Source organism: Salvelinus alpinus, chromosome 31 (assembly GCF_045679555.1).
Source record: "Salvelinus alpinus chromosome 31, SLU_Salpinus.1, whole genome shotgun sequence".
Lineage (NCBI taxonomy): Eukaryota > Metazoa > Chordata > Actinopteri > Salmoniformes > Salmonidae > Salvelinus > Salvelinus alpinus.
Window position 1 is genome coordinate 8,862,961 of NC_092116.1, and position 27,610 is coordinate 8,890,570.

The following is a 27,610-nucleotide window of genomic DNA, read 5'->3' on the forward strand; positions in this document are numbered from 1 at the left end:
CTGCGGTTATGGAACCGCCACCTGTCCCAGACCTGCTATTTTCAACTCTTAATGATCGGCTATGAAAAACCAACTGAAAATTATTCATGATTATTATTTGACCATGCTTGTCACTTATGAATATTTTGAACATCTTGGCATAGTTCTGTTATAATCTCCACCCGGCACAGCCAGAAGAGGACTGGCCACCCCTCATAGCCTGGTTCCTCTCTAGGTTTCTTCCTAGGTTTTGGCCTTTCTAGGGAGTTTTTCCTAGCCACCGTGCTTCTACACCTGCATTGCTTGCTGTTTGAGGTTTTAGGCTGGGTTTCTGTACAGCACTTCGAGATATTAGCTGATGTACGAAGGGCTATATAAAATAAACTTGATTTGATTTGATTGTCTCTAATTGGGGGATCATACTTAAGTTGCATTTTTCCACCTGTGGGTTATGGGTTATTGTTTATGTTTAGTTGCCTGTTCGCACTGCATTGTCCTCACGGTTCGTTTATTCTTTATTTTGTATTTGCTTAAGTTTCATGTTCATTAAAATATGTGGAACTCCGAAGTATGCTGCGCCTTGGTCCGACCATCATTATTACGAACAACGTGACTTTCACTTTAGTCATTTTCTAGTGAAGTATCTTTACTTTTACTCAAGTATGACATTTGGGTACTTTTTCCACCACTGCATTTAATGTTATTCTAAACTATAAATAGTTAAGTTTCGAAGTACTTTACAGGTCAGAAATTGAGACACACTCAGATACAAGCAATCTCACTGTGTATTTTGAACATGATATAGGGGGGAGTGGGGTAAGTTGAGCGCCCCTTGTTTGAAGGAAACCATACACAAAATGTATAATTTTACCAAATATTTAGGAAGAGGTTTCATGATCAAGGAAGAAGCCCCATGGAAAAAGTGATAAGCAAGTTAAGTCCACAAAACTGATTTTCACCAAGTCAAATTAATTTATTGTGTTCGACATTTCATGATGCTTGTATCTAAACCAAAATAGATCATTTTAAGATTGTTCTACAGTATACACCAGTTGGGGTCTCTATAAGCTTCGATATGAGGTCCTAAACCTAGCATGAAAGTGCATCCTCGTAGCTGTGAGATAATGTAGTCAAAATGTTTGCCATGGGGTAAATTGAGCCAAGTTGCAAAAATGTAAGTGTTTTCTTCACTGGGATATGAGGTAACAGCAGGGCCTATGTTAAGTGTTTAAAAAAAGTACAAAGTGTTTGCTAGGTGTGTTAAAATATGCTTAAAATGACTAAAATACAACAAAGTGATTGTTTTGAATTGTGTTTGCGAAAGATAGACATGGTTTTAAATAGGTAGTGGTAATATTTTATGTAGACGGCTTAACTTACCCTGTCCCGTGGCTCAATTTACCCCCAACCCGGTGTAAATTGTGCCAAGAAATATACCCCATACCCGGGGTAAATTGTGTTGTTGTTTTGGCTCTGTACCCTATCACTTTGGATTTGAAATGATACAATGACTATGAGGTTAAAGTGCAGACTGTCAAATTTAAGGGTATTTTCATCCATATCGGAAGAAAAGGAAATTACAGCACGTTTTGTACATAGTCTCCCCATTTTAGGAAACCAAAAGTATTGGGACAAATTCACGTCTATGTGTATTTCTAGAAAAGTTTAGTATTTGGTCCCATATATTCCTAGCACGCAATGATTACATCAAGCTTGAGAGTCTACAAACTTGTTGGATGCATTTGCTGTTTGTTTTGGTTCTGTTTCAGATGATTTGGTGCCCAATAGAAATACATGGTAAATCATGTATTGTGTCATTTTGGAGTCACTTTTATTGTAAATAAGAATATGTTTCTAAACACTTCTACATTCATTAGGATGCTACCGTTACTACAGATGGTCCTGAATGAATCGTGATTAATGATGAGTGAGAAAGTTAGACGCACAAATATCATACCCCAAAGACATGCTAATCTCTCACCATTACAGTAACAGGGGAGGTTAGCATTTTTTTGGGGGGGTATGATATTTATGCCTGCCATTTCTCACTCATCATTAATCATGATTCAGTCAGGACTATCCGTAACCACGGTAGCATCAACAAATCAAAGAAATCAGCTGTAAACAAAGTCAAAAATAGGATATACATAGTTGATTATAGCACATTATACTGTATATCATTATTATCAAACCGGCGAATGAGGAACGTTACTTTCTGAAATGATAGAAAGGATATTTAAGAAATGTTTTAACCTCGGATAAACAGCTGTATTAAACTATGCATATCTATTCACACTCCTGTTACCTGACAGTTATTTCAATGTCAAGGCTGGAAGGATACTCATCCTCGTCTGATGTGCAGCGTGGTAAGTGTCCATTTTAATGAAATCCAACTTAACACTGAATGACAAAACAACAAACGAAGACCATGAACGAGACTGAACCAGTTCTGTATGGAAAAGACACAGAAAACAACTACCCACAACCCACAGTGAGAAAAGAGGCTACCTAAGTATGATTCTCAATCAGAGACAACGATCGACAGCTGCCTCTGATTGAGAACCATACCAGGCCAAACACAGAAATACAAAACCTAGACTACAAAACATAGAATGCCCACCCCAACTCACACCCTGACCAAACTAAAATAAAGACATAAAAAAGGAACTAAGGTCAGAACGTGACAAAGGCACATATATTGATTTGTCCAAAGCTGTATTTTTACCCCACCAACAGAAAACTCATACTATACACTAAATTAAACGTTATAGGTTATCTAAAAACTTGCCATTGGCTTGAAATCCAGTTGTTGCTGTTCAATTGTTAAGCGGTAATTAGGTCTTGCTAGAATGCTAGACACATGAGTCATTGCGTTTTTAACTGACTTACAGACAGATTCATTTCACCGGTGCACTGGAATCTCACAGAGCTGAATGTGTTGACTATTACTGCAAGAGCAATGTGAGTGCATTACAGAGTCAAGGTAAGAGTGAAGGTAAGAGTTGTATCTGCCACCACAATGGTATACAATACTTAGTCACTCACAGAACAAGATGACTGTGTTTCAAGATGTCAATGACCTAAGGAGGCCAGGATCTCAAGTCATGGCTTGTACAGAAAGAGGTCTGATACTCATTTTTACTATAGGTTCATGAGATGATATAGAACAGCCCAACCACCTTTGAAACTGCTGTTCACTTATTGGTTTTGTGAAAGTTCCCAGAACATTGGTTAGGTCGCGTCTAATGTTCTCATTACACAGAAACAGTCCAGTGGTGGTGACGATTATAGAATGTTTGTATAAAACATTTGCCTGATGTTGCAAGAATTTTTTATTTTTTATTTTACCGTTATTTTACCAGGTAAGTTGACTGAGAACACGTTCTCATTTGCAGCAACGACCTGGGGAATAGTTACAGGGGAGAGGAGGGGGATGAATGAGCCAATTGTAAACTGGGGATTATTAGGTGACCGTGATGGTTGAGGGCCAGATTGGGAATTTAGCCAGGACACCGGGGTTAACACCCCTACTCTTACGATAAGTGCCATGGGATCTTTAATGACCTCAGAGAGTCAGGACACCCGTTTAACGTCCCATCCGAAAGACGGCACCCTACACAGAGCAGTGTCCCCAATCACTGCCCTGGGGCATTGGGATCTTTGTTTAGACCAGAGGAAAGAGTGCCTCCTACTGGCCCTCCAACACCACTTCCAGCAGCACCTGGTCTCCCATCCAGGGACTGACCAGGACCAACCCTGCTTAGCTTCAGAAGCAAGCCAGCAGTGGTATGCAGGGTGGTATGCTGCTGGCGAACATTTCATAGAATGTTCCTAGAACACATTTAATCTGTTCTTTAATGGTTCCCAGAATGTTTTATTAGGTTGTGGGAACAGTCTGGTAAAAACAATGTGGAGACATCACAAAAGATATGTTCCCAAAACACAAAAACTGTCCAATTGTGTGGATGATTCTACAATGTTTCTATTAGGGTGCAAAAAAACATTATTTAGATGTTGCAAGAATGTTGACAGAACAACCTTTCTGAGTTCTTTAAAGGATCCTAGAAAATGTAATTAGGTTGTTGGAGCAGTGTGGGTACATTACAAGAGATAGGTTCCCAAAACATAAAATATGCTCAGTTGTGATGACATTCATACAATGTTTAAGTTAGGTTGCACAAGACATTCCGTTAATGTTGTAAGAATTAAATTGTCCGTTTTTATTACCTCAACCTAATAGAGCGCGATGAGCAAAGTAAAGCCCCTCCCCCTGACCAAACCCTCCCTTCACCTAAACAACGCTGGGCCAATTGTGCGCCGCCCTATGGGACTCCCGATCACAGCCGGTTGTGATACAGCCCTTGATCAAACCCGGGTCTGTAGTGACACCTGTAGACCACTGCGCCACTCAGGAGGCCCCTTGTTGTGAATATTGGATTTGTACAGTAGATAACTAATGTGGTCAATCATAAATCTAACTTCCTGCAGAAGGACAATTTGTCCAAGCCATGACACATTTGACATTTTAGCAGAAGCTCTTATCCTGAGCGACTTACAGTAGTGAGTGCATACATTTTCATACTATTTCATACTGATCCCCTGTGGGAATCAAACCCACAACCCTGGTGTTGCAAGCACCATGCTCTACCAACTGAGCCACACCAACTTAGCCACATTGGACATGACATCACAATATACCATTCATCAGACCATCGTATAACCGAGATCAATTGAAATCAATAAAAAAAATGATGTAAAGAAATACTTAAAAAACAAAATCTCATCAAGGATAAGCGCTGGGCTGCATAATCAACACAGTGACGTCATTGATAAGTGGATTGTTTTTGTGATTATACTGCCTTTAGTTTTGAGGACAGGGAGGATGCTCTGCAGGCACTCCAAGGTGCTTGCGCACGACAGTCAAAGCTCAATGTATGAGCTGCGGATTATGATGCGGCTTTAAGTGTTAGTCATCACATCCGCTGGGTGGCCAGAAGTAACCTTGTCGAGTTCTGATGACAGCACCTCTGACGCTTACCATTGCATCCTAATTAGACTACACGTAGCACACTGTACTGCAAAAAGTTTGTGAGGAGTTGCAAAGACAAAGGTGGTTAACTGATAATGTTGTTCTGAGCCTACCTTGAGCCATGGGTACCTCCCGAATATTCAATTTCACCCTAGTTAGTCTACATGACTCATAGCACAATATACTACGGCGAGTTACAAAGACAAAGGTCATTAACTTATAATGTTGTTCTGTACCTTGAGCCTTGTTTGTGCCTCTGGAATCTTCCATGAAGACATCACAGAGCCAGTCTTGTGTCCCCCACTGGCAGTCATTCTGTCAAGGAAGGGCCTAACCCAGACAATAAACAGCATTGAGAGTACCCATTCACATTATTTTTTTTTTTCTTATTTGAAGTTTATTAATTCCAGATTTATTTCAGGAACATCACTTCTACAACAAAGGCATTCTCATCAAGGTGTGTCAATCAATTTGAAACAGTGTAACATCAGTGTAACATGAGAGAGAGAGAGATGAGAGCATCAGATAGTGGAGCAGCAATAACAACAACAAAAAGAAAGAAAGAGAGTATTATACATTAAAAACAACGAGATTAGGACATCTCTCCTCCACAATGCCTTGTGGGTACTGCCTGTAAGAGCTACTTTCTGTGGGACATTAGGGGCTGTAATCGAGTTGCGTTCAACGAGGCCAATGACCAGGGCCCAATGACCAGGACGGAAAGGTCAGTGGCCAAGGTTTATTGGGTTGCCAGGCGTTTGGAAATGTTACCCAGCCCTCCAGGCCTTGACCATTCACAACAGATCACGTCCGACAGCTAAACTGATAAGCTGCTATTTGTGGAGGCATAGCATTTACTTAGAATCGATGCAGGTTGAAGGCTGGAGCGCCAATGTGCGTCAAAGACCATTTTAAAACACTTGGAGACCATTTCCGAACACTTATGAGGACGAGCATGACACCTATGAGTTGACATGCTTGGCATGATTGCCATAATAGTCGTGACGCTTACTCACAGAGATGCTTTAGTGGAGGGGGTACATATGAGGTCTTTACCATTCTTACATAAGCATAATATGACAGTCAACATTAGTACTACATGTCATTTGAATTGACACGTGGATTATTTTACTTTCACATTGCGTGCAACACACTACAACACAAGGCATTCAAATGTCAAACGGATGTCTCAAGTGTGTCATGCTTCTGTTTTCCGGTGCTCAACTGAAAGCCTTTTTAAGTGTGACTCCTTCCTTTCTGCCGTATACACCTAGCTGCATGAATGACTCAAGAGCAAAAAATGATTAATGTAGATCGAAAAACAACGTCGGGAAAAAAGGCGATTAAGTAAATCGACCAACAGTGCGAAAATGATGTTGATCAATAAAGTCAATGGCTAAAATACTTCAGTGGCTAATGTATTGTATCTATTATATCACTCAATATATACTTTTGTAAAGTTGACCCGCACAGTGCCTTCCGGGGGGCCTTTGCCTTTGAAAGGGTTTGTTGGGGAAACTGATGGAGACAGGATGGGGGAAGAGGGGGCCTATCACCTGGTTCTAATCATAGAGCTGGTTGCTATGCATTTACACCTCCAGGGGGGTTTCTTTCCATCTGCCCTTCACTCCTCTAGTTAGCCAGCCCTCTTTTCTCTCTCCTGCACGTAATTAAAAAATAAAAACAACAGATAAGGGTGAGATATTGGTGACCTTTTGGATGGAAAAAGTAACAAAAAGGGATGGAGAAAAAAAGGAGAAAAGGGGAGGGGAAGAAGTGAGAAAGGTCATTGTGTGGTCATGTTGACATGAGAGAACTGACATGGTGTTATGCTGACTCATTCCCAACCATGTCACTATATACTCTGGAAATCTAATATCATCATATTCTCAATGTTATTAACTAAAGCTTATTAAACCATGCCCAGGCTCGGCTATTCCTGTGTTGTCCGCTCTCTGTGTTTGATGATAAGGTGGGAATAAGGCTCAGTCTCCCTCTGTTGTTGAATTTTTTTTATTGAATTTGGTGGTTTATTCGTTATAAGTTGTTTGAAAAACCAGGAATGTAGACTGCTATAAAGCTGAGTAAGTATTTTCCAGCAGAATTGCGCCTGAATAATTGAGAAGTGTGCAGTTATTTGAATTTGTTTTTGGCGAGACGTAAGACTGACAAATCAAACATCAGGTCTCATTTTCAGGTCTACATAACTAATTCAACAGTTGTAATTTTCTCCAAAGCTAAAAGCTAGAGGGTTTCCGAGACAAAAAACTCACTGAACTCGTTAAATGCTCTCTCTCATAGGTCAGCTACATCATTGCTTTCATAGACACTTCACATTGTAGTAGGAATCCTGCTTGGTGAGAGGAGGCTTGAACCAAAGATTATGGATATACTGACAAGATACTGTACATGTCTTTCCACCCTAACAATGGGAGTTGTTGTCCACAAAGCGGCACGGCAGGCTGTCTAGCTCCCGCCTATCCTGTCTTTGGATTGGTGGATACATCTCATTATTGTAATCCTTTTTTTACATTTCGACGAGGGTTGTTGACGTCAACCGCATGCATTCAAGGGAGAGAGATGCTATTTTACTAGCCTCATGCCATGAATAGCCATCTCAAGACAACGCCAATATAAAGTCTACTTATAGCAGTACACTCGTAACAACTTAAGCATTCCCAAAACTACTATTTGATCAAATAAACCTCACGTAGCAAATAAGCCATTAATTTTTTTGTTGACCAACTTCTACACTCTCATTGACCTCCATACAAAAGCTTCTTGCTTGGTGGGCGAAACAACAACAAAAAACGCCACCTGCCAGAGGGAGATTTTCCCCAGTTGGGCCTCTCTTCGTCTCTGCTTGAACATACAGTATTATGCATGCCAATCAAAAGAGGCAGGAACATCACTTCAAACACACTTGAATGACAGAAAGATTTCACTACACTTGATTGGTCTTACCGTGGACAGACAGAGCAGTCGGTTGGCATGGCATCCTGAGGAAACCTCAGACCCATCTCCCTCTGGCTCGGAGCCTCGGATGAGGAGAACTCAACCTTTCCCATTTCAACAACAATCAATCAAAGTGTTAGTCAAAGTTGAAATGAAACTTCAATACATTGAATGATGTGGTTGGCGGGTTGACTGTAGGTTAGACTATATGTGTATTATTTCACGTCCGGGAACACTTTTTACTTGGCCAAGATCCCAAGCTTGTGGGTATCTAGGTCTGTCTGCCTGTCCATGGGTTACCATGGTGACCTGGTTTGCCTAAAGCCCACCAAGCCAGTGTTTACAGTAAAACCAGGCTACACAATCCTAGAAATCAACAGAGACCACGGAGTTACTTGTGGGATTTACAAACAGCAGAAACAGTGCGAGAGCAAGCAGCAGTTTTGATAAAAGCTTACCAGCTGCCGTGTTGGGAGACTAAAGTGTTGTTAATTACAGATCTGCTGTAGCTGGGTGATTTGGGGATGAGGCTCAGCTGTGTGGCTTTGGACAACGTTTCCCTTGTCTGTGGTGCTGATTTGGGCCAAGTCATATTGGCTTTGTGGTTTTCTGCCTATGTAGCCGATTGATAATGTTTTTATGAATAATTCACATCATGTTTGAGTAAAACATGTAAGCATGCTGTCTATATAGACCCAGAGGTATTGAAAAGAATACGCTGCGCCTGTGTCAAGTGAAGTTTATTTGTCATATGCACAGGATACACATGGTACACAATACAATGAAACGCTTACTTGCAGGTTTACTCTCGACAATGCTGCATAGTAAGAATTTAAAAAAAGGAATAATGAAATAGATTTAGCTCAATGGAATAGAAATAGAGTACATTTTGCAGAAATATAAATACAGGTAGGCATTTAAACAATTTAAAGGGGGCAAACATTTACAGTAGGATATTTACACGTGCCAGGAAGGGGGAAATGAGAGCTAATTATTGAATGTGCAATAATAGTATGTAATAGCTGGAGTCGTGGATATGTACTGTGAAAGTATGTGTGTGTATATGTGTTTACTTTGTACGTACTGTATGTGTGCTAATCGGTGGTTGGTCCCGATTCAGGTGTTCAGCAGTCAGATGGCTTGAGGGTAAGAACTGTCTCTGAGCCTGGAGGTCCGGATCTCGATGCTCCGATACCGTCTGCCCGACGATAAAGGAGTGAACAGTCAGTCCGTGGCTGGGGTGTGTGTGCGTCCTTGATGATGTTGCAGACCTTCCTGAGGAACCGCTTGGAGTAAATGTCCTGTATGGGTGGGAGCTGGGCCCCAGTGATAGACTGGGCTATCTTCAGCACCCGTTGAAGGGCCTTGAGGTCAGGAGCGGAGCAGTTTCCGCAACAGGCCGTGATGCAGCCTGTCAGGACGCTATCAATTGTGCAGTGGTAGAAGTTGCAGATTGTTCGGGGGATATGCAGAATTTCTTCAGCGGTGGTCTTCTACCTGTGGTAGAAGAGGCGCTGTTAAGCCTTTTTGACTAAAGTTGTCGTGTTGTGGGTCCATGTCAAGTTCTCTGTGATGTGGATGCCGATTAACTTGAAGCGCTCTCTCCACTGTGGTCCCACTGACAGGTCTCTGACCTCCTCCCTGTAGGCCATCTCATCGCTGTTGGTGATCAGGCCTACAACCTCGGTGTCATCAGCAAACTTGATAATGGAGTTGGTGTCGTGTTTCGCCACGCAGTCGTGGGTGAACAAGTAGAGCAGTGGGCTCTACAGTATTCTCACAGATGTTCTTCTTGTCCAAGTGTGATGGAGCTGTGTGGATTGAGATGGAAATGGCATCTTGAGTGGATCTGTTGGATGGGTAAGCAAATTGGAGTGGGTCCCAGCCTAGTATCAGCCTAAAAACTTCCTGTGATGATTTTGCAAAAAGATAGATATGCATCATGCATTCAATGGGAAAAGATGAGTGTCACAGTAGTTGATGCTTAGGTCAATACATTGCATTCAATGGGAAAAGGTAGGCGTCACAGTAGGGTCATTGCATTGCATTCAATAGGAAAAGATGAGCGTCACAGTAGTTGGCTCTTAGATCAATACATTTCCTTCGATAGGAAGAAAATGTGCGTCACGGTGGTTGATGTTTAGGTCAATAGATTGTATTCAATGCAATTAAAGCTGGTGATAAAGCTGCAATGGGCAAATTGGTGAGACACACAGACAGACAGACAGACAGACACACACACACAGACAGACAGGCAGACATACATATACACTCACAGACAGACAGGGTTACGTTGGTCACATTATTTTACATTGACTTGATACTGTCTGTGTCTGTCTGTCTGGCTGTGAGTGTACATGTCTGTCTGTCTGTCTGTCTGTCTGTCTGTCTGTCTGTCTGTCTGTCTGTCTGTCTGTCTGTCTTTGAATGTCTGTCTGTCTTTGAGTGTTCATGTCTGTCTTTGAATGTCTGTCTGTCTTTGAGTGTTTATGTCTGTCTGTCTGTCTGTCTGTCTGTCTGTCTGTCTGTCTGTCTGTCTGTCTGTCTGTGAGTGTTCATGTCTTGTCTGTCTTTGAATGTCTGTCTGTCTTTGAGTGTTTATGTCTGTCTGTCTTATGGGTGTATATGTCTGTCTGCCTGAGTCGCTAAACAATATCCCTATTGCAGCTTTATCACCAACTTTTTTAAATTGAATGCAATGTCTTGACCTCAGCATCAACCACTGTGACACTCATATTTTCCTATTGAATGTAATGTATTGACCTAAGCTTCAACTGCTGTGACGCTCATGTTTTTCCATTGAATGCAATGTAATGACATAAGCGTCATATATCATGAGACTTATCTTTTTGAAAAAACGTCACAGGATCACGTTTTTCTATGATATCATGTTGCAGCCCAGCTCCAGTGTGTCTGGCATGCTGGTCTTGATGTAGTAGTAATAATAATGATGTGGGCCATGACCAGCCTCTCGAAGCACCATTATGACAAGGGTTAGTGCAATGGGGCGATAGTCAGTTAGGCATTTTTAAGGCATTTCTCTAAAGCATCGATTTTGTTTGAGAATGGAAGCCAGAAGCTACTCTACTTGGAACATTAAAACATGCATTACATGAAGGCCTGAATGACTAGAATTCAAGATGTGTTCGCAGGTCTAATCACATATCAAGGAAGTGTTTGGTCAAATTATTAGCACACATTTCAGTTTCATGCAGTAAAAATATCAGTTTGCAATCCTCGAAGTGGATGTGATGTTCAAATGCACACGAACACTCGCTACTCTTACGAGAAATACGTTTTATAGCCTAGTAATGTTTCCTTTGTTTATAATTTGCGCGTCTCGGGGCTCCATGTCTGTCTGTATCTGCTTTTAGATACAAATGTCAAATATATGTTAACAATCCTTCCTCGAAAGGGCCATTCTATGGATTAAATGTGGGAAAAAATCATTATCTTTTTTTGGCCTGGTTTGAAGCGGAATCACCCCATTGGGATAAAGCTGTCTGTTTATCAGAAGTGCTGTGCTTCACTTCTGTTCTAGCTCAGGTATACAGTATGAGCTGGAGGAACAACATGAAAAAAAGAGTACAGTTTACTATAGAATACTACAGTACTTACTATAGAATTCTGTAGGAAACTCGACTATACTGTAGAATGCTATACAACACACTGTAGTATCCTTCTAACATGTGTGGTACTACAGTATTATCGGCAAAGAAACATTGTAGTGAATACTACAGTAATGTCTGCAAAAACACTACAGTCTGCAAAAACACTATACTTTTTTAACTATAGTAAATACTACAGTATTTAATTTGTAAATGTCCTGCCCATTCCCCTCCCCCATATCCCAATTTGTGCCACCCATAAGTGAGAAACCTGAACTCTGTTCAGACCCCAGTCCTACCTACCTACCAGTTATGGAAAATGTACTCTTTTAGTATTTATCCAGTAGGTTTTCTCAAGGAGAACACTTCAACTTCAATGTCAAAGATAATAAAACAAAACCACTATAGTAAACACGACAGTAAATTCTATAGTATACTACAATCTGCAAAAACTCTACATTAATTACTAAAGTATATATAGTACTATTTTCTGTTACACTATAGTTAACTGTAAATACTACAGTATAGTACAGTAAATACTACAGCATGCTGACTTAAGTCCACAAAAACAGTACAGTGAATACTACAGTGAAGTCTGCAAAAACACTACAGTGAATACTATAGTATTTATGCCATAGTATACTATAATATTTTTTAATGTGGGGTGGCCTGGTATACCCCAACCTGCTATAGTTGTTTTGGCAGAGTAGGCCTGATTTTGAGGTTTTTATTTAATTCAAACCAGTGTTTTGACAGTATTTGCGAATCTGCCTATTTTGTAAATATTTTTTGTAGTCCGATGTAAATATCCATTGGATTGCTTACACTTTTGCACTGAATTCTGTTGCCTCCTGTTACTTACTGCCCTTAAGGCAGCTCCAACATCCGGTCCCTATGATAAACAGGACTAGACTCTTTTACTCCAACCAAAACAAACAACCATTTGGTTGTAAAGGTTGTTTTAAGTGCAGTGTAACCATTGGCTTTATGTTCAATGAGCCACATGAGGATAAAAATAGTCCAATCAGTGAACCAGTACATAAAGAAATGAACTCACACGTCAAAGCAATGGTTGTTATTTGTTATAAATAAAATATTCAAATAAAAGGCTTTTGAAAAAATACAGACATCGTATGTAAAACTCTTAACATTGATCTGTACATACACATTATCTTCAAATATATAATGTATGGCAGTCCAAGACATCTAGAACAGAAACAGGGAAATGTATTTACAGATACTGGAGAAATTTATATTGGTTTTAATACAAATATATTTCTCTCTAGACAAGGTTACATTTGCGTATATGAAAAAGTGATATATGTACTAATATAATGAGAACTGCATTAACATCACAAATAAAATAATGACTGTCTAAAGTATCAGCAAAACAAACGCATACGTTCAACACACAGTAGGGAATACAGACAAGAAGAAATTTCTATTCCAATAAGGTTCCATTTACATAGGAACTCCTGTCTTAAATTATATAGCTATTAAATTTTTATTTTTTTAAGATATACGTTTGCATAATGGGGGGCCACAGGCGCTTCTGACAAACATTTCCGGGATATTGTTTTTCATTTTTCCTTTCTGCGAAGCTGAAAAAAATCCAATGAATTATTTATAGGGTGTATGTTGCTGAAGCTCTGTCTGTCTGTCCCTCAGCGAAGCCACGTGAACCGTGAAGTTGAAAAACAAATGAAGAGCGCCCAGAAACGAACGCTACGGATGTGGTCAACAACGGGCAATTAGGCACACTCAAGCCAACCAAAGTTCATTTAGCCAACGCGGAACAATTACAAGCCTGGGCTGAGTAACCACAACCCGATAATGAGGGCTTAATCACATTGGTCTCATTGGTATACAAACACCGCCGGAACGTCTATGCCCACTTTGTCGTATTAGCTTCATAAAGTTCTTAAAAAGTTTGTTGAACGTCGCTGTAGCTTCGACATTCTGAATGAGTAAGACTGCATGTACTGTACAGGATAAATATAGACTGATTATCCATTATCTATCTGGCCCTGTGCTAAACGAGCCTCTTTCAAAAGGCCTCAGTCAAGGCTTTCATACAACTAAACACTATAGAATTAGTATAACGATAATCAGAGAGGAGTTATGGAGGGTGATGCTTTTTTCAACTCCCTCCTCATCTCCCCCAAACTAGATTCTAACCGTATTGTATTAGATTAGGGGTGGCACAGGCGAGGCTGTGAAAAACCCACTGCTCCTCCGGGGGTTTGAGCCTGGGTAATGACTCAGTTCCAAGACTGGCACTTTCAGCCCCCCACTCCTCCCAAGTCTGCCCAGGGCTGTGACAGTGACAGTGATGCCTTCTAATGAGATGTCTGGTTCCACAAGGGATTGAAATGTCCCCTTACATCCCTTAAATCCATGCAGCAGCTTTTGTCTTTTTAATTACAGTTTGTTTTCATGTTGCTTTCGTGATTGCAGAATGACAGTACTGTCCGAAGACGTCAACAATTGATGTTAGAGAAATCAAATGTGGCAGATCTCTGAAGAGTTTGACATCATGGCAGCTGGAGGTGCCCCAGGAAATCCAAGTTTCTGGTGAATTCCAGAGATTTATACAACAGTCTGGTCTGGGCCAGAGGCCCTGTGTAGGTCAAGATTGGAGGTGTAATGTCACTGTGGTACTCCCCTCCTCCTCTGCTCCAGGGTGTGAAGACCCTCCTCTCGCCCCAGGGCATGCTGGGTACCCGTTTTGTGGGCGGCATCCGTAGCAGTGATGTCAATCTGGGCATATTTAGTGGAACTTTTCCCTGTAGAGAGAAAAAACAAGCAGTCTATGAGATGAGTAATAATGAGTATTGTTGACCCTCCTTTCAGGGTGTCATGCATAAAAATAAAATAAACATGGTAGAGAGGTTTATTCAAAAACACAGTGACCACACTTATGTACGATTATCATTCAAATCAGAGAGAACAGCAATATCTCCCTGTCCGTGAACTACAGAGGAAGCATTAACAACCATTGCTTCAGTTATACGTTCTCCAGGCAGTTTCATGAAGTGGAAAAATGAACAAACACACACACAACACAGTCTGGGAAGATGACCCCATTAGAGCAAGTGAATTCATCGCGGTATTCTGAACGCCCTACGACCTTCCGTCTCGGCTATGCTGGCACACTCCTCCAAGTGACAGAAACCGTCAAGATGACATTGGAAATTAACCTTTCTCGCATCGAGCAAGAGCGTCCCTCATATTCCCGGAGAGTAACGACGTTATTAGACCGTGCTATCGCATCCCCGCACCTGATGACAGCAGCTTGAGTGTCGCTCGGCAAGACGGGGAGCAATCAACGTGATCGTTGAAGGGTTATTTTCTTATCTCTGACTAAGCGGGAATCGAATTGAGAAGTATAATTTACTATGAGTCTCTTGAGTCTGATTTGAATCGATACGCTAGTGGTCGCAAGCTACCCTGTCGCTCTTCCCCCTTCTGTCCCTCTTTGCCATTCTAGTGTGAGCAAAAAAACAAGAAATCTGAAAGGCCCAGTGCAGTCAAAAACGGGATTTTCCTGTGATTTATATACATTTCCACACTATGAAGTTAGAATAATACTGTGAAATTGTGAAAATTATGATAATGCACTTTTAGTGTAAGAGCTGTTTGAAAAGAAATGTCAGCCTGTTTTGGTGGGGATGGAGTTTTAGCCTGCCTGCTGACATCTCGGACAGTAAATTAGTTAAAGGCCCAATGCAGCCATTTTTATATCAATATCAAATAATTTCTGGGTACAAGCATGAATTTGACTTGGACTCTGTGGGAGTGGTTTGAGTGGGGACCCACTGGACAAAAACTGGTTGAATCAAACTTTCCACGTTCTACATTTTTTAATTCAATGCGATGACAACGTGGAAAACTAATTGGATTTTTAAAAAGTCATCAACGTATGGGAATTTCGCTTTTTTTCACAAAACTTTCAACTAAATCCAATGACATGGTGAATTTTTTTGCTGATTTCATGTTGAATTCACGTTAGTTGACAACAACCAAACATAAATCAAAACCAGATGTTGAACTGACGCCAAGTGGGAGGGGAAATCTGAAAACTAGAGGTTATTGGCAGAGAGGTTTGGAACTCTCTTTCTTATTGGTCTATTAACCAATGTACTGCATGGTGTCACCATGGAAAGCCAAAACTCCCACCCATGCAAACCTGCTGGTTAGATGTTCTGTGTCGATTGTATTTTCAACCAGCAACTATCAGGAAATAACACTGATCAAATTCACACTTTTACAGTGTTAGTTTCATCAGCTGTTGTACAATATTAGATAAAACACAGGAACAGCTGAATTGTTGACTGCACTGGGCCGTTAATTGACCAATAAGAAAGAGTTCCAAATCTTTCTGCAATCTCTCTGCAAATAACGCTCTTTGCTAAGAAGCAATTTTTGTTTATTTTTTACCATTCACAGTAAGGTACCTATAAATTGATATTGAGATTAAAAAGAATGGCTGCATTGGACCTTAAAATAAAAATGGTCACATTTGAGTATGTGGGGCCCTTACTCTGCTCACACAAGAAATATAATGTTTGCCACTTTATATTTTCTTTGACTACATCACTTTTGAATATAGTGTACCTGCATGTACACTATTGCACTTCAAGAGGCACATCATGTCGATTGGCTATAGAAAAATTTGTAGCAAGATCAAAGACATTGGAACCACAGAAGAGCAAACCACCAGTTACCTACAAAAGACTGGTTGTTATTGAGAAAATGGGCCCTTACTCTGTCCTGGGAGGTGTTGGCCAGTCCCCCTGACCCCAGTTTGCTCCTGATGCTCCAGCTCCATGTAGTTCAGCTGTTTCTTGGACGTGGGGCTGATGGGAATATTGACGTAGGTCACTCCATCACCGCGGGGTCTTTCTGGAGCCGCCATTTCTGGCGGGAACACAAACATGGCCCCTGCCAATGAAGAAATACCAGGATGTTATTCAACCACAAATCTGTCTGGGTGGCCTAATGAGGCCGATTTATCAGCAGGCACAGGTGATGCTAGCCCAATAATGGACTAAAGGAGCCTCACGTTACTCCTTATGGTCCAAGGACCTTACATGTTCTGTTAAGAGGAGAATTGGCTCTGGTAGGCAAAACAGCCAAATAATTCATCTTAACGTGAATCGATTCTCAATTGCAGTATAGTTCTAGAAACATATCACATCAAAATAACTTCACAAATGCAAAATATATACGGTTTTAACACAGTTGCAGCCGACAACATGTTTGTCCGTCTTCCGTTTACACACAGGTGTTCGGAGACACAGACAGCTAATTAGCACAGGTAAGCCTATGTCTTCCATCTGTTTGATAGGACCTACAAGCATGTATTAGCAAATGTGTGCAACTGAACATACTATACATAGTACTACACAGTACTAGAGTCATAGTTTATTGATGAACAGTTGAAATGCTGTGAAAAATGTTTATACAACCAATAGCTGTCTATTATATTCATTTGTCAGGAAAGTCTTTTCTGCCAAACACACAAATGAGAGAAATACAGAGTCAATATGTTCAATCAACACGTTTTGAACCAGCTCTCAGATGTGCATAGTGATAAGAGGAGGTCTCCAAAGTGCTTTGCCTGTCATAAAGCTGAAAGCCATTCAGGGTAAAGAGGACTACATTGCTGGGTTGCTGAGTGCCATTGACCTCAATGTCTTATTCATACAATGGTATAGACCACGGCTAAAATATGTGCATTTCAGAGAAGTGGCTTTTTATCAGCTACAGTAGGTGTCAACACTTTTCCTTTTAATCCCCCCAAAAATGTCCTAGTCCTTGCCGATGACAAGCATACCCATAACATGATGCAGCCACCACCATGTTGAAAATATTAAGAGTGGTACTCAGCGATGTGTTGTGTTGGATTTTCTCCAAAGATAACGCTTTGTATTCAGGACAAAAAGTGTATTTCTTTGCCACATTTTTGCAGTTTTACTTTAGTGCCTTGTTGCAAACAGGATGGATGTTTTGGAATATTTGTATTATGTACAGAATTCTTTTTTTTCACTATGTCATTTAGGTTAGTATTGTGAAGCAACTACAATGTTGTTGATCCATCCTTAGTTTTCTTATATCACAACCATTAAACTCTACGTGTTTTGAAATCCCTGAGCAGTTTCCTTCCTCTCCGGCAACTGAATTAGGAAGGACGCCTGTATCTTGTAGTGACTGGGTGTATTGATACACCATCCGAAGTGTAATTAATAAATTCACCATGCTCAAAGGGATATTCAGCACCTGCTTTTTTTTATTTAAAAAAATTACACATCTACCAATCGGTGCCCTTCTTTGCGAGACATTGAAAACCCTCCCTGGTCTTTGTGGTAGAATCTCTGCTTGAAATTCAACACTCAACAAATTGAGGGAACTTACAGATAATTGTATGTGTGGGGTACAGAGATGGGATAGTCGTTCAGAAATCATGTTAACCACTATTATTGAATACGGAATGAGTCCATGCAACTTAATATGCGATTTGTTAAGCACATTTTCATTCCTGACCTTATTTAGTAATTTAGAAAGAATCTACAAACAAAATTCCACTTTAACATTATGGAGTATTGTGTATAGGTCTGGGACACAAGGCTAAATGTAATACATTATACATTCAGGTTGTAACACAACAAAATGTGGGAAAAGTAAAGGGGTGTGAATACTTTCTGAAGGCACTGTAAATCATTACTGTTAACGTGACTACATCTGCTATTCTAGCCTACTTATCTACTACCACCAATGGCAAGATGCAAAACACTGGAAGCAGCTCTTCTTTAGTAAACATGGTTAAATCCACACATCAAAATCATCTTTCTAGGTCAGTGTATCTAGCTACTCTCTAAAGCCAGGGGCCATTTTATGAAAGAACAAACACTGCATTAAAGGCCCTTTATATATAAAACAACAGTTATGTTGTGCGTCTGACTGTGAAAACAGTGGGATATCAAAACAGATATATCTCTACACAGACAGCTCTAAACAGATCATGGGAGGATTGACATCACTTTCTCCTGCAGTAAAGTTAGCTAGCTTCCTTCGGGATCTAAAAGCACCAAATACAAATGTTTCACAGATACAACTAGGATAAAACCTTTTATTCAGACATTTGAAACAACACAAATAAATAATCATAACATTTAAAACTATATAAATAAATACAAAAATAAGACTCATAAATATCAAAAAGAAGTAACAAAGACAAATAGAAACAAATTGTAGTATATAAATAAAAAAGATAATCAAATTATTACACTATTACCCTATTGCTAACAAAAAACACACAAATAAAACTAAATTGCAGAAATCCTATATCACACAAATACACAACTATAATAACGCACTTATAAAGAAGAGAACCTGATTATTACACTATTGCACTTCAAACAAGAAACACACAAACTAAATTGCACAACTGCCATCTGGCAAGTCAGGCAAGTTCTTCAATTCCTGTGCCAGCTCTCTGCCATCCAAGTCTGAGTGTTCTTTATAGTGCAGTGTCATACTAAGGGCCTCACATTGTTCTGTCAGCTCCTCATTGGAGAGACTTTGGAAGGTTGACAGCACTCCAAACTTCCCTCCCACATTTTCCAAGGTGGCAGGTTGAGGTTGCAGCATCAACCACACATTTGAAAAATGTCACCCCCAGATTCTTCAGGGCATCACTCAAAGGCTCATCAAATGATTCGTATGAAAAGTGCCTCTTTGTGGACCTCAGACTTTTTTGTTGTAGAACGGCCTCTACATTCATTCCCTCGCAAATATCCTTGGCTGAAGTTTGTGCAGCCATAAAGCCTGATGCCCTGTAGTTGCTGAGACTTCGCTCTGTCTTTCTGAGACTGACTGCAACATCCACATGCATACTGGGAGACTGCATCAGCTTGCTCACATGTTGGATCTGGCTTAAGATGTCATACCACACCACTGTACAGATGCTGAAGTGGTATGATCCCACCTCCTCTGACAAGGACTGGGCCTCAATCTTTATCACAGGTTCTTTGGTTTGATCCCTCACCTCAATCAAGTGCCTCTCTCACCGTTGCTGCCGGATACCGCAGTGGCTCGACACTCTTAACTTTACTCTCCCACCTTGTCTCAGTCCACATCTTCAAAGTGATGTCCACATGTTTTTTCAGGATGGCCCATCGCTGTGTGGAGGCTGAGAACAAGGTGTCTGTTTGTGTAAGATGCCAAAGTAACCTGTGGCATCGACAGAACTTTTAGCAGCATCAGCCACAACCAGGTTCAGTGTGAGCCCCACATGGCACAAATAGAGCTCTTGGATTCATTTCCAGGAGTCTGGCTTGGACACCTTTGTTTTTGCCTCTCATGTTGGCCCCATTATCATAAGACTGTCCTCTGCAGTCCTCAAAAGTAATTTTTAGCTCCTCTAATGTTTTGAGAATCAGAGATACCAAATGTTGGCCCTTGGACTCCTCTGCCTCCAAAACTCCCATAAAATGTTCCTTTATGTGGGGCTCCTCCTTCAGTGACACAATTCTAATCACAACTGACAACTGTTCAGTGTGGCCGACATCTGAGGTGCAATCTAGAATGATAGAGAAGAATTTTGCCAGCTTGATGTCACTCACCATTATTGAAATGACCTTGCTGCTCAACAAATCAATGAGTTCATTCTGTATTTGGTGGCCAAGGTAGCTGGTGGTGTGACTTGAAGTCCCTTTTTGGACACAGTTAAGGTGCTCTTTCATGACTGGATCAAATTGTGCCATCAGTTCAACCTCTTTGAGGATATTTCCATTTGATGGAGAGTACAGTGTTTCTGTGTGTCCCCTTAGTGCCAGATGTCTAATTGCCAGAGACTGCACAATAGCAGTCAGACGTGTCAACACCTCTCTCTCCATCTTATCCTCTCAGCCTACATAAGTGCCATCTTGTGCTTATCAATTGTTTCCCCTTTTTTGATCCTTATTGCCAGTTCTTTCCATGTTTTCATGCAGTTTTGGTGTTCTGGACTGCTGCCGTGTGAAGTCAGCAAAGAACTTGCATGTTTCCAGTCTGTCAGTCCTGAGTTTGCTAAATACATTTTCTTCCCAGAAAAGAGTTTGCAGCAGAAGCAGAAGAGGCTGTTGTTTCTTTCAGAATACACCAACCAACTTCTAGGGATTTTTTCACGACTCACCAAGGTCTTCCTGAAATACTGGTGGTGGCAACTTCTTCTATCACTCTCATTCCTTGGGAAAACAAAGTTAGGTGGTACCTCACTTGGTCCTCTGCAAACTAGCTGTGTCCGAATTCTGTCTGTGAGAACTGAAGGCCAGTCAGTGGTTCATCCTCAGCAGCAGGGTTTGGTGGGGATGCTGCTACAGGCATTTCTAATGGACATCACATGGGCATTAGTTTACACACGTTATTCACAGCATTTATAGTGGTGGAACATCCCACATACATACCCAGTAATTATAAAATCATCATTGTTACCTACAAAATGGAAACTTAAAACTTTGCAAAAGGGACATTATTGATTTTGTTTATGTTATGCAGGTATGCACACATAAACACATGTGCGTGTACCCACACACACACCTCAAGAATCAGGCTGGGGAGAAGTGGAAGCAAATGGGTCTTCATCCTCATCCTCAGTCTCAGACAACATTTCTGAAGAGGCCTGTGTGGCTGAGGAGGTGGATGGCTCCTCATCCTGGCCAGTGCCAGAGGGTTCTCCAAAATATTTCAGAAGTGCCCCTGAATTTGCATTGAAATATAGTATATGAGTCTGACACCCTAAATACATTTGTAGCACAATTAAATATACATGTCATTATGCACAATTGATCAAACTTTCAGAATAGGAACCAAATGAACCATACAACCTCCTTGGCTAATTCTTGGCATAAGACACCCCAAAAGACTCAATATATCACCAAAGATACAAAATATCAGCATAATATAGACATATTTGAAGTTAGCCTACAGCATTGGAAATTCCCCTGACTGAGCTCAGGACCTAGTCAATACAATCACAGAAAACCTTTATGATGTCACCTCAATGAAAGTTACCTAAATCAATAATGTGCTAGTTAGGTTGTAATCGTTTTTCTGCAGGCTACACACATTATCATGATGAAACTGTGTGAAATTATATCCAATGTTAATAAGTAAGCTAGTTGGACAGAAAACATCATATTGTCGCCCTATGTGTAATAGCAATGCAAGCAACATAGCAACATAGACTAACAAACATGCATAATATTATACTCATAAAGAGATGACATAGCTGCAAACCTTTATCTTTTGCACGTTTCTCCTCTTCTTCTTTCCTCTTTTTCCTAAACTGGGCACCTGATGGCTTAGACCTGTTCTTATCCATTTGTGTTGATTTGGCACTCGAGCATCAATACATTACCCATCCCCAAACACTATCAACCAAGAGTCAAGACTAAACCAATTCACCTTGGTGGTGTGCAGACTGGTTTTATATTATTCTTAATGATTTCGCACAAACCAGAAAAAAATGCAACAATATGTCTGTGAAACTATATGTTCACAGTATTATGAATTAATTGTTGTTTATTTGGTAGCATTTCGTAGTGTGGCTGATTTTACTAATTGCATTAGTACTGTACAAAGTTAGAGGTGTGCTATTTGATAGATTCCCCCGCTCCCCCTACCTCGGGCTTCCAGTGGGGAGACCTGAGGTCAGCCTACCCCCGCCCCCTCCCCATCTCGTACTTCTGAGTGGGAGACCTTCCCAGGCAGTAGCCTGCCTAACTCACAAACTAGAATCAGAGCGCCCACTCCGACAAGGTTAATTGACCCACAGTTCCACACGGTGACATGATATTATTGACGTGACGTGCAAATGAGCGATAGAAAACCGATCGCGCAAATGTCACCATTCTGAATTTATTTGTGCGGGCGCCCCGTGCCGCCCTGGGCTGCTGCACATGTCGCCTATATCTAAATCCGCCACTGCCTACAGTGTTTGACACAAGCCTCTGTTTCGTTCAGCTTCTCTCAAGACAGTCAAACTACAGTATTCCTCATGCCATCCAGGATTTGGCCGATTTTTTAAATATATATTTGCGGGCAAAAATGCTTGATTTTGCTGCGGCAATTCTGACATTTTGCATGGCAATATGCAATGATTTTTATCCAATTTGTCACGAAAATGCGTTTGTTGACGTGTGGCTTGCTTGATTTTACCATTATGAGGTAAATGTGCAGCGATTGGTTGAAATTGCGAGCCATCTTCTTGTTCTGCGGTGATGGGTCATTTCTATGCAAAAATATTGCAATGATTTGACTGTTTTATGCGGGAAATAGTGGGGAGATTGGTCAGATTTGCAAGCCCTCACATACTATACGGGGAATTTACGATTTTGCTAAACAATTTGCGCGGACGTACTGTCATGCATACTAATAAGGTAAATACAATTCTGTTAGAGTACTAGTGTCCTATGCAGAGGCTGTACCTGTACATCAAGCTGCCTCACGCTACAGAAACAGGAAATAGGCTCCTGCCCTGTGGGCTATTCTGGCTCGGACAAAGCTACTTCTACAGTGATTCCTTTCCTTCATTCCATTTAAATCCTTCAAAATGGCGACATGGACCCCCTAATCAGCTGCGCACCAACAGTTACAGGGCAATATTTCTCCACAGTCATTGCGAAGCCATTAGAGACTGCCAGAGTCTCTGCGGGTCTGTCCTTTGGCATCATCTGTGAGGTCTGATGCCTAATTGATCACATTAACCGGCCCTCACATTCACAACAGGCCATAATGGCTGCCCATTACAACAGTGGGCATGCCCACAGCTTAGTGCAGGGGCCCTTTAGACAGCGTTCACACAGAGTTAGCCCAGCATGGGGGAGGCCATTTTGGCAGATGGCTCTTTGTGAAGCAGCACCGCTCTGTGGATTCTCTTTGAAAGTGGATGTCACAGAGGTAACCCCTGGCTAAGATTAGCGTCAGGAGCTCAGCACAGTCGACTGCTCCAGCTTTTAGAACAAAGTGCCAATGGTCAGTGCTGATGCAGTAAGCAGGGGCTCTGTGCTTCTATGCTAGTTTTTTGTTTGGGGACACTGGCAGTGAGGATTTGTTTTATTGAGCCCATGTGAAAGATTATGTTGTCACAGACGTTCTGTGAATTTTGAGAAGAACGGTTGTTTTTAATAAGGAGCTAAAGGTGGCCAGTTTTGAGAAGCTCAAGGAATTATGCAGCACAGGTTGTTGGGCATAAAAATGTACAGTCGCTAGACAGCTAATGCTTTTGTAAGGTTAACAACACTGTCCCCAGTGCTCATGACCAAAGACCTGTCCTAAAGAGTGTTCTGAGTTCTAGAGGGAGTTCTTGCACTAATGAATAATGTTATGGCTTCAACAGGAGGAGGGTGGGAAGGTGACATGGGAACTAAAGCCAGGTGCGGCAGGCAAATGAGCGGTGGAGTGAGTGATGGATGTGGTGCCAATGTGAGACAGCGGTAAGGATAGTTCTAGAACAGGTGTGTAAAGGACTAAGGGGACGTATCAGGAAGGGCCCTGTGCTCCCCTGTGTACGCATGTGTGTGTGTTCTTCTCACAGCTGCAGCACAAGAATGTGTGTTCATTATGCAACATGAGTTACTGAGTTACATAAATACAAAGCCAGAGTGAACCTCTCAGCAATTTTCAAAGGCACAGGTGAGGTGAGCCACTCAGACATGGAAGCAGACAGAGGCCTGAGAAGTGTACAGTGTGTTAACAAAACAAGTTCTGACTCACTGTACTGTACAATACTTCAATGCATAAAGCTAGCCCGACACAGGCACTACTGTGCATTCACCTACTATTGTCCATTCTGTAATGCGATTTACAGATGTTAGGTAAGGCACTCAGATAGAGGAAACGTGCTCCTTTCTTACGCATGCCTTTCCTTCTCAGCGTAGTTCTCTTGCGTGCACTGAATACATTTAATTCAACCGCTGAAAACCCTCCCACTTGCTGGCCAACAGAGTTTTCATTCAATGGGGTTTCTGTACATTTTCTAAAGCCATCCCTTCAAATTTGGTGTACCTTTTCATTCAAATTTTATTTGAATTGTCTCTACAGACTAATGCACAAAATATATTGGTGAATAAAAAAAGAGTGGTTTGATTCATCCTGAAAGTTGTCAAATGTAATTGTTCAATCGATGAAATATTGGAAGGTGAGAAAAGTGTACAATAGGGGCTGAACAGTAGTGCTATAAACCTACCCTAATTATCCTTACTAATCATGGAACTGTGATGACAACAGTCCAGTCGTCGTGAACCATGCGCCAGGCTCCAGGTTTAAATGGCTACATATGGTCTGCGTTACATATTGATTCAAATTGGCCTAAATGATTTGCCAAATTGTAATACGTTAGCCTAATATCATCCACTATTGCTAGCGATCCTCAGGAACAACCACACGAACATGACAGGGGAAAGAAAGGTAAACTAATTATGTAATGCAATGATGCAAAATGTATGGAAAGTAACACTAAAGTGACAGATATAAATGTATGTGGGTGTATAACTAACATTGGCTACTGATAGTGGCTAATTTAACACAAAACACATTTTGTAAAAAAAGACAGTGAAAAGTCAGGGCCTATAATTAAAACATTCTAGAAATCATAAATCAACTCGGTAGGTTTGGCGCTCTACTGTCATTTGAGCATGGCTACAGAAGCCTATTACTTGGTTCTCCAAATGTCATTCTTGAAAGTTATAAGGTCAGCATTTCATAAACTACACTGTGGAAAAGGTGATACTATCACAGATTACCAAGGGAAACCCAGCTGCGAGCTGTCCAGTGACGCGAGCCTACCAGGCAAGCTAAAGAGAGTTTCAAGTTCCTTGGTGTCCACATCACTAAGGAACTATCATGGTCCAAACACACCAAGACAGTTGTGAAACGGGCACAACACCTTTTCCCCCTCAGGAGACTGAAAAGATTTGGCATGGGTCCCCAGATCCTCAAAATGTTCTACAGCTGCACCATCAAGAACATCCTGACTGGTTGCATCACCGCCTGGTGTAGCAACTGCTCGGCATCTGATCGTAAGGCTCTACAGAGGGTAGTGTGTACGGCCCAGTATATCACTGGGGCCAAGCTTCCTGACATCCAGGTCCAATAAATGGTCAAAGACTCCAGTCACCCGAGTCATAGACTATTCTCTCTGCTACCGCACGACAACCGGTACCGGAGCGCCAAGTCTAGGACCAAAAGGCTCCTTAACAGCTTCTACCCCCAAGCCATAAGACTGCAATTAATCAAATGGCCAACCAGACTATTTACATTGACACCCCCTCTTTGTTTTTACACTGCTGCTATTCTCTGTTTATTATCTATACATTGTCACTTTACAAATTACCTCGACTAACCTGTAACGCCGCACATTGACTCGGTACCGGTAACCCCTGTATATAGCCTCGTTATTGTTATGTAATTTTCTTGTGTTACTTTTTGATTTGATTTTATGATTTAAATTTAGTTAATTTAGTAAATAATAGCTATTTTCTTGAACTGCATTGTTGGTTAAGGGCTTGTAAGTAAGCCTTTCACAGTAAGGTCTACACTATTTGTATTCGGCACATGTGATAAATAACATTTAATTTGATTTGAAAAGATTCAGCATGGGCCAGATGATCCTCAGAAAGTTCTACAGCTGCACCATTGAGAGCTTCTAGACTGTGTCGTGTCTTTGGCATCATTAAACTGAAGACTTATTTTTATAAAAAATTCTCTGTAATTATTATTAGGTGATTAAACTAACTTAATCATGTAACTGTAATTAACTAGGAAGTCATGGCACCAAGGAAAATATTCAGATTACAAAGTTATAATTTTCCTAAAATAACTTTCAGATATTTTAAAATCTGATCAATTTGTCTTCCAATTAATGAATTATTCTTTACCTCACGTTAGTCTCATTCCAAACGTTGTAAATTGTTGGTTATCTCCACGAACCCAGTCTTCACTATGAGTCATCCATACATCAATTGTCTTAAATAATTTATTTACTAACTAAATAATCACAGAAATGCACACAAACAAACAGTAGATAGTTACAAGGAAATGATAGTGGAGTTTCCCTAGTGGGATAAACCGGTATCGTGGCTTGGTTGACAAAAAGGAAAGTGGGGGTCGACGGAGATAAAAGAAACTACAAAGTGATAATTATAACAATTGAAATGCTAATCCTTTGCACATGAACGCTCACTCATTCGGGAATAATTGCAATCAATATATATACAGTGGGGAGAACAAGTATTTGATACACTGCCGATTTTGCAGGTTTTCCTACTTACAAAGCATGTAGAGGTCTGTCATTTTTATCATAGGTACACTTCAACTATGAGAGACGGAATCTAAAACAAAAATCCAGAAAATCACATTGTATGATTTTTAAATAATTAATTTGCATTTTATTGCATGACATAAGTATTTGATCACCTACCAACCAGTAAGAATTCCGGCTCTCACAGACCTGTTAGTTTTTCTTTAAGAAGCCCTCCTGTTCTCCACTCATTACCTGTATTAACTGCACCTGTTTGAACTCGTTACCTGTATAAAAGACACCTGTCCACACACTCAATCAAACAGATTCCAACCTCTCCACAATGGCCAAGACCAGAGAGCTGTGTAAGGACATCAGGGATAAAATTGTAGACCTGCACAAGGCTGGGATGGGCTACAGGACAATAGGCAAGCAGCTTGGTGAGAAGGAAACAACTGTTGGCGCAATTATTAGAAAATGGAAGAAGTTCAAGATGACGGTCAATCACCCTCGGTCTGGGGCTCCATGCAAGATTTCACCTCGTGGGGCATCAATGATCATGAGGAAGGTGAGGGATCAGCCCAGAACTACACGGCAGGACCTGGTCAATGACCTGAAGAGAGCTGGGACCACAGTCTCAAAGAAAACCATTAGTAACACACTACGCCGTCATGGATTAAAATCCTGCAGCGCACGCAAGGTCCCCCTGCTTAAGCCAGTGCATGTCCAGGCCCGTCTGAAGTTTGCCAATGACCA

General features: G+C 41.0%; 1 protein-coding gene across 4 annotated transcripts in view; it reads right to left on the reverse strand.

Moving 5' to 3' along the window:
- Window positions 1-12,631: 12,631 nt before the first annotated feature.
- Window positions 12,632-27,610, reverse strand: part of LOC139561857 (protein Dok-7-like) — a 48,917-nt gene continuing 33,938 nt past the window's right edge. For all 4 annotated transcript variants that reach the window (XM_071379183.1, XM_071379182.1, XM_071379180.1 and 1 more), the window contains 2 exons: window positions 16,339-16,515; window positions 12,632-14,357 (listed from right to left, as the gene is read on the reverse strand). In XM_071379183.1, coding sequence (XP_071235284.1) covers window positions 14,221-14,357; window positions 16,339-16,515 — 314 coding nt within the window. In that variant the 3' untranslated portion in view covers window positions 12,632-14,220. The remainder of the gene's footprint in view (window positions 14,358-16,338; window positions 16,516-27,610) is intronic.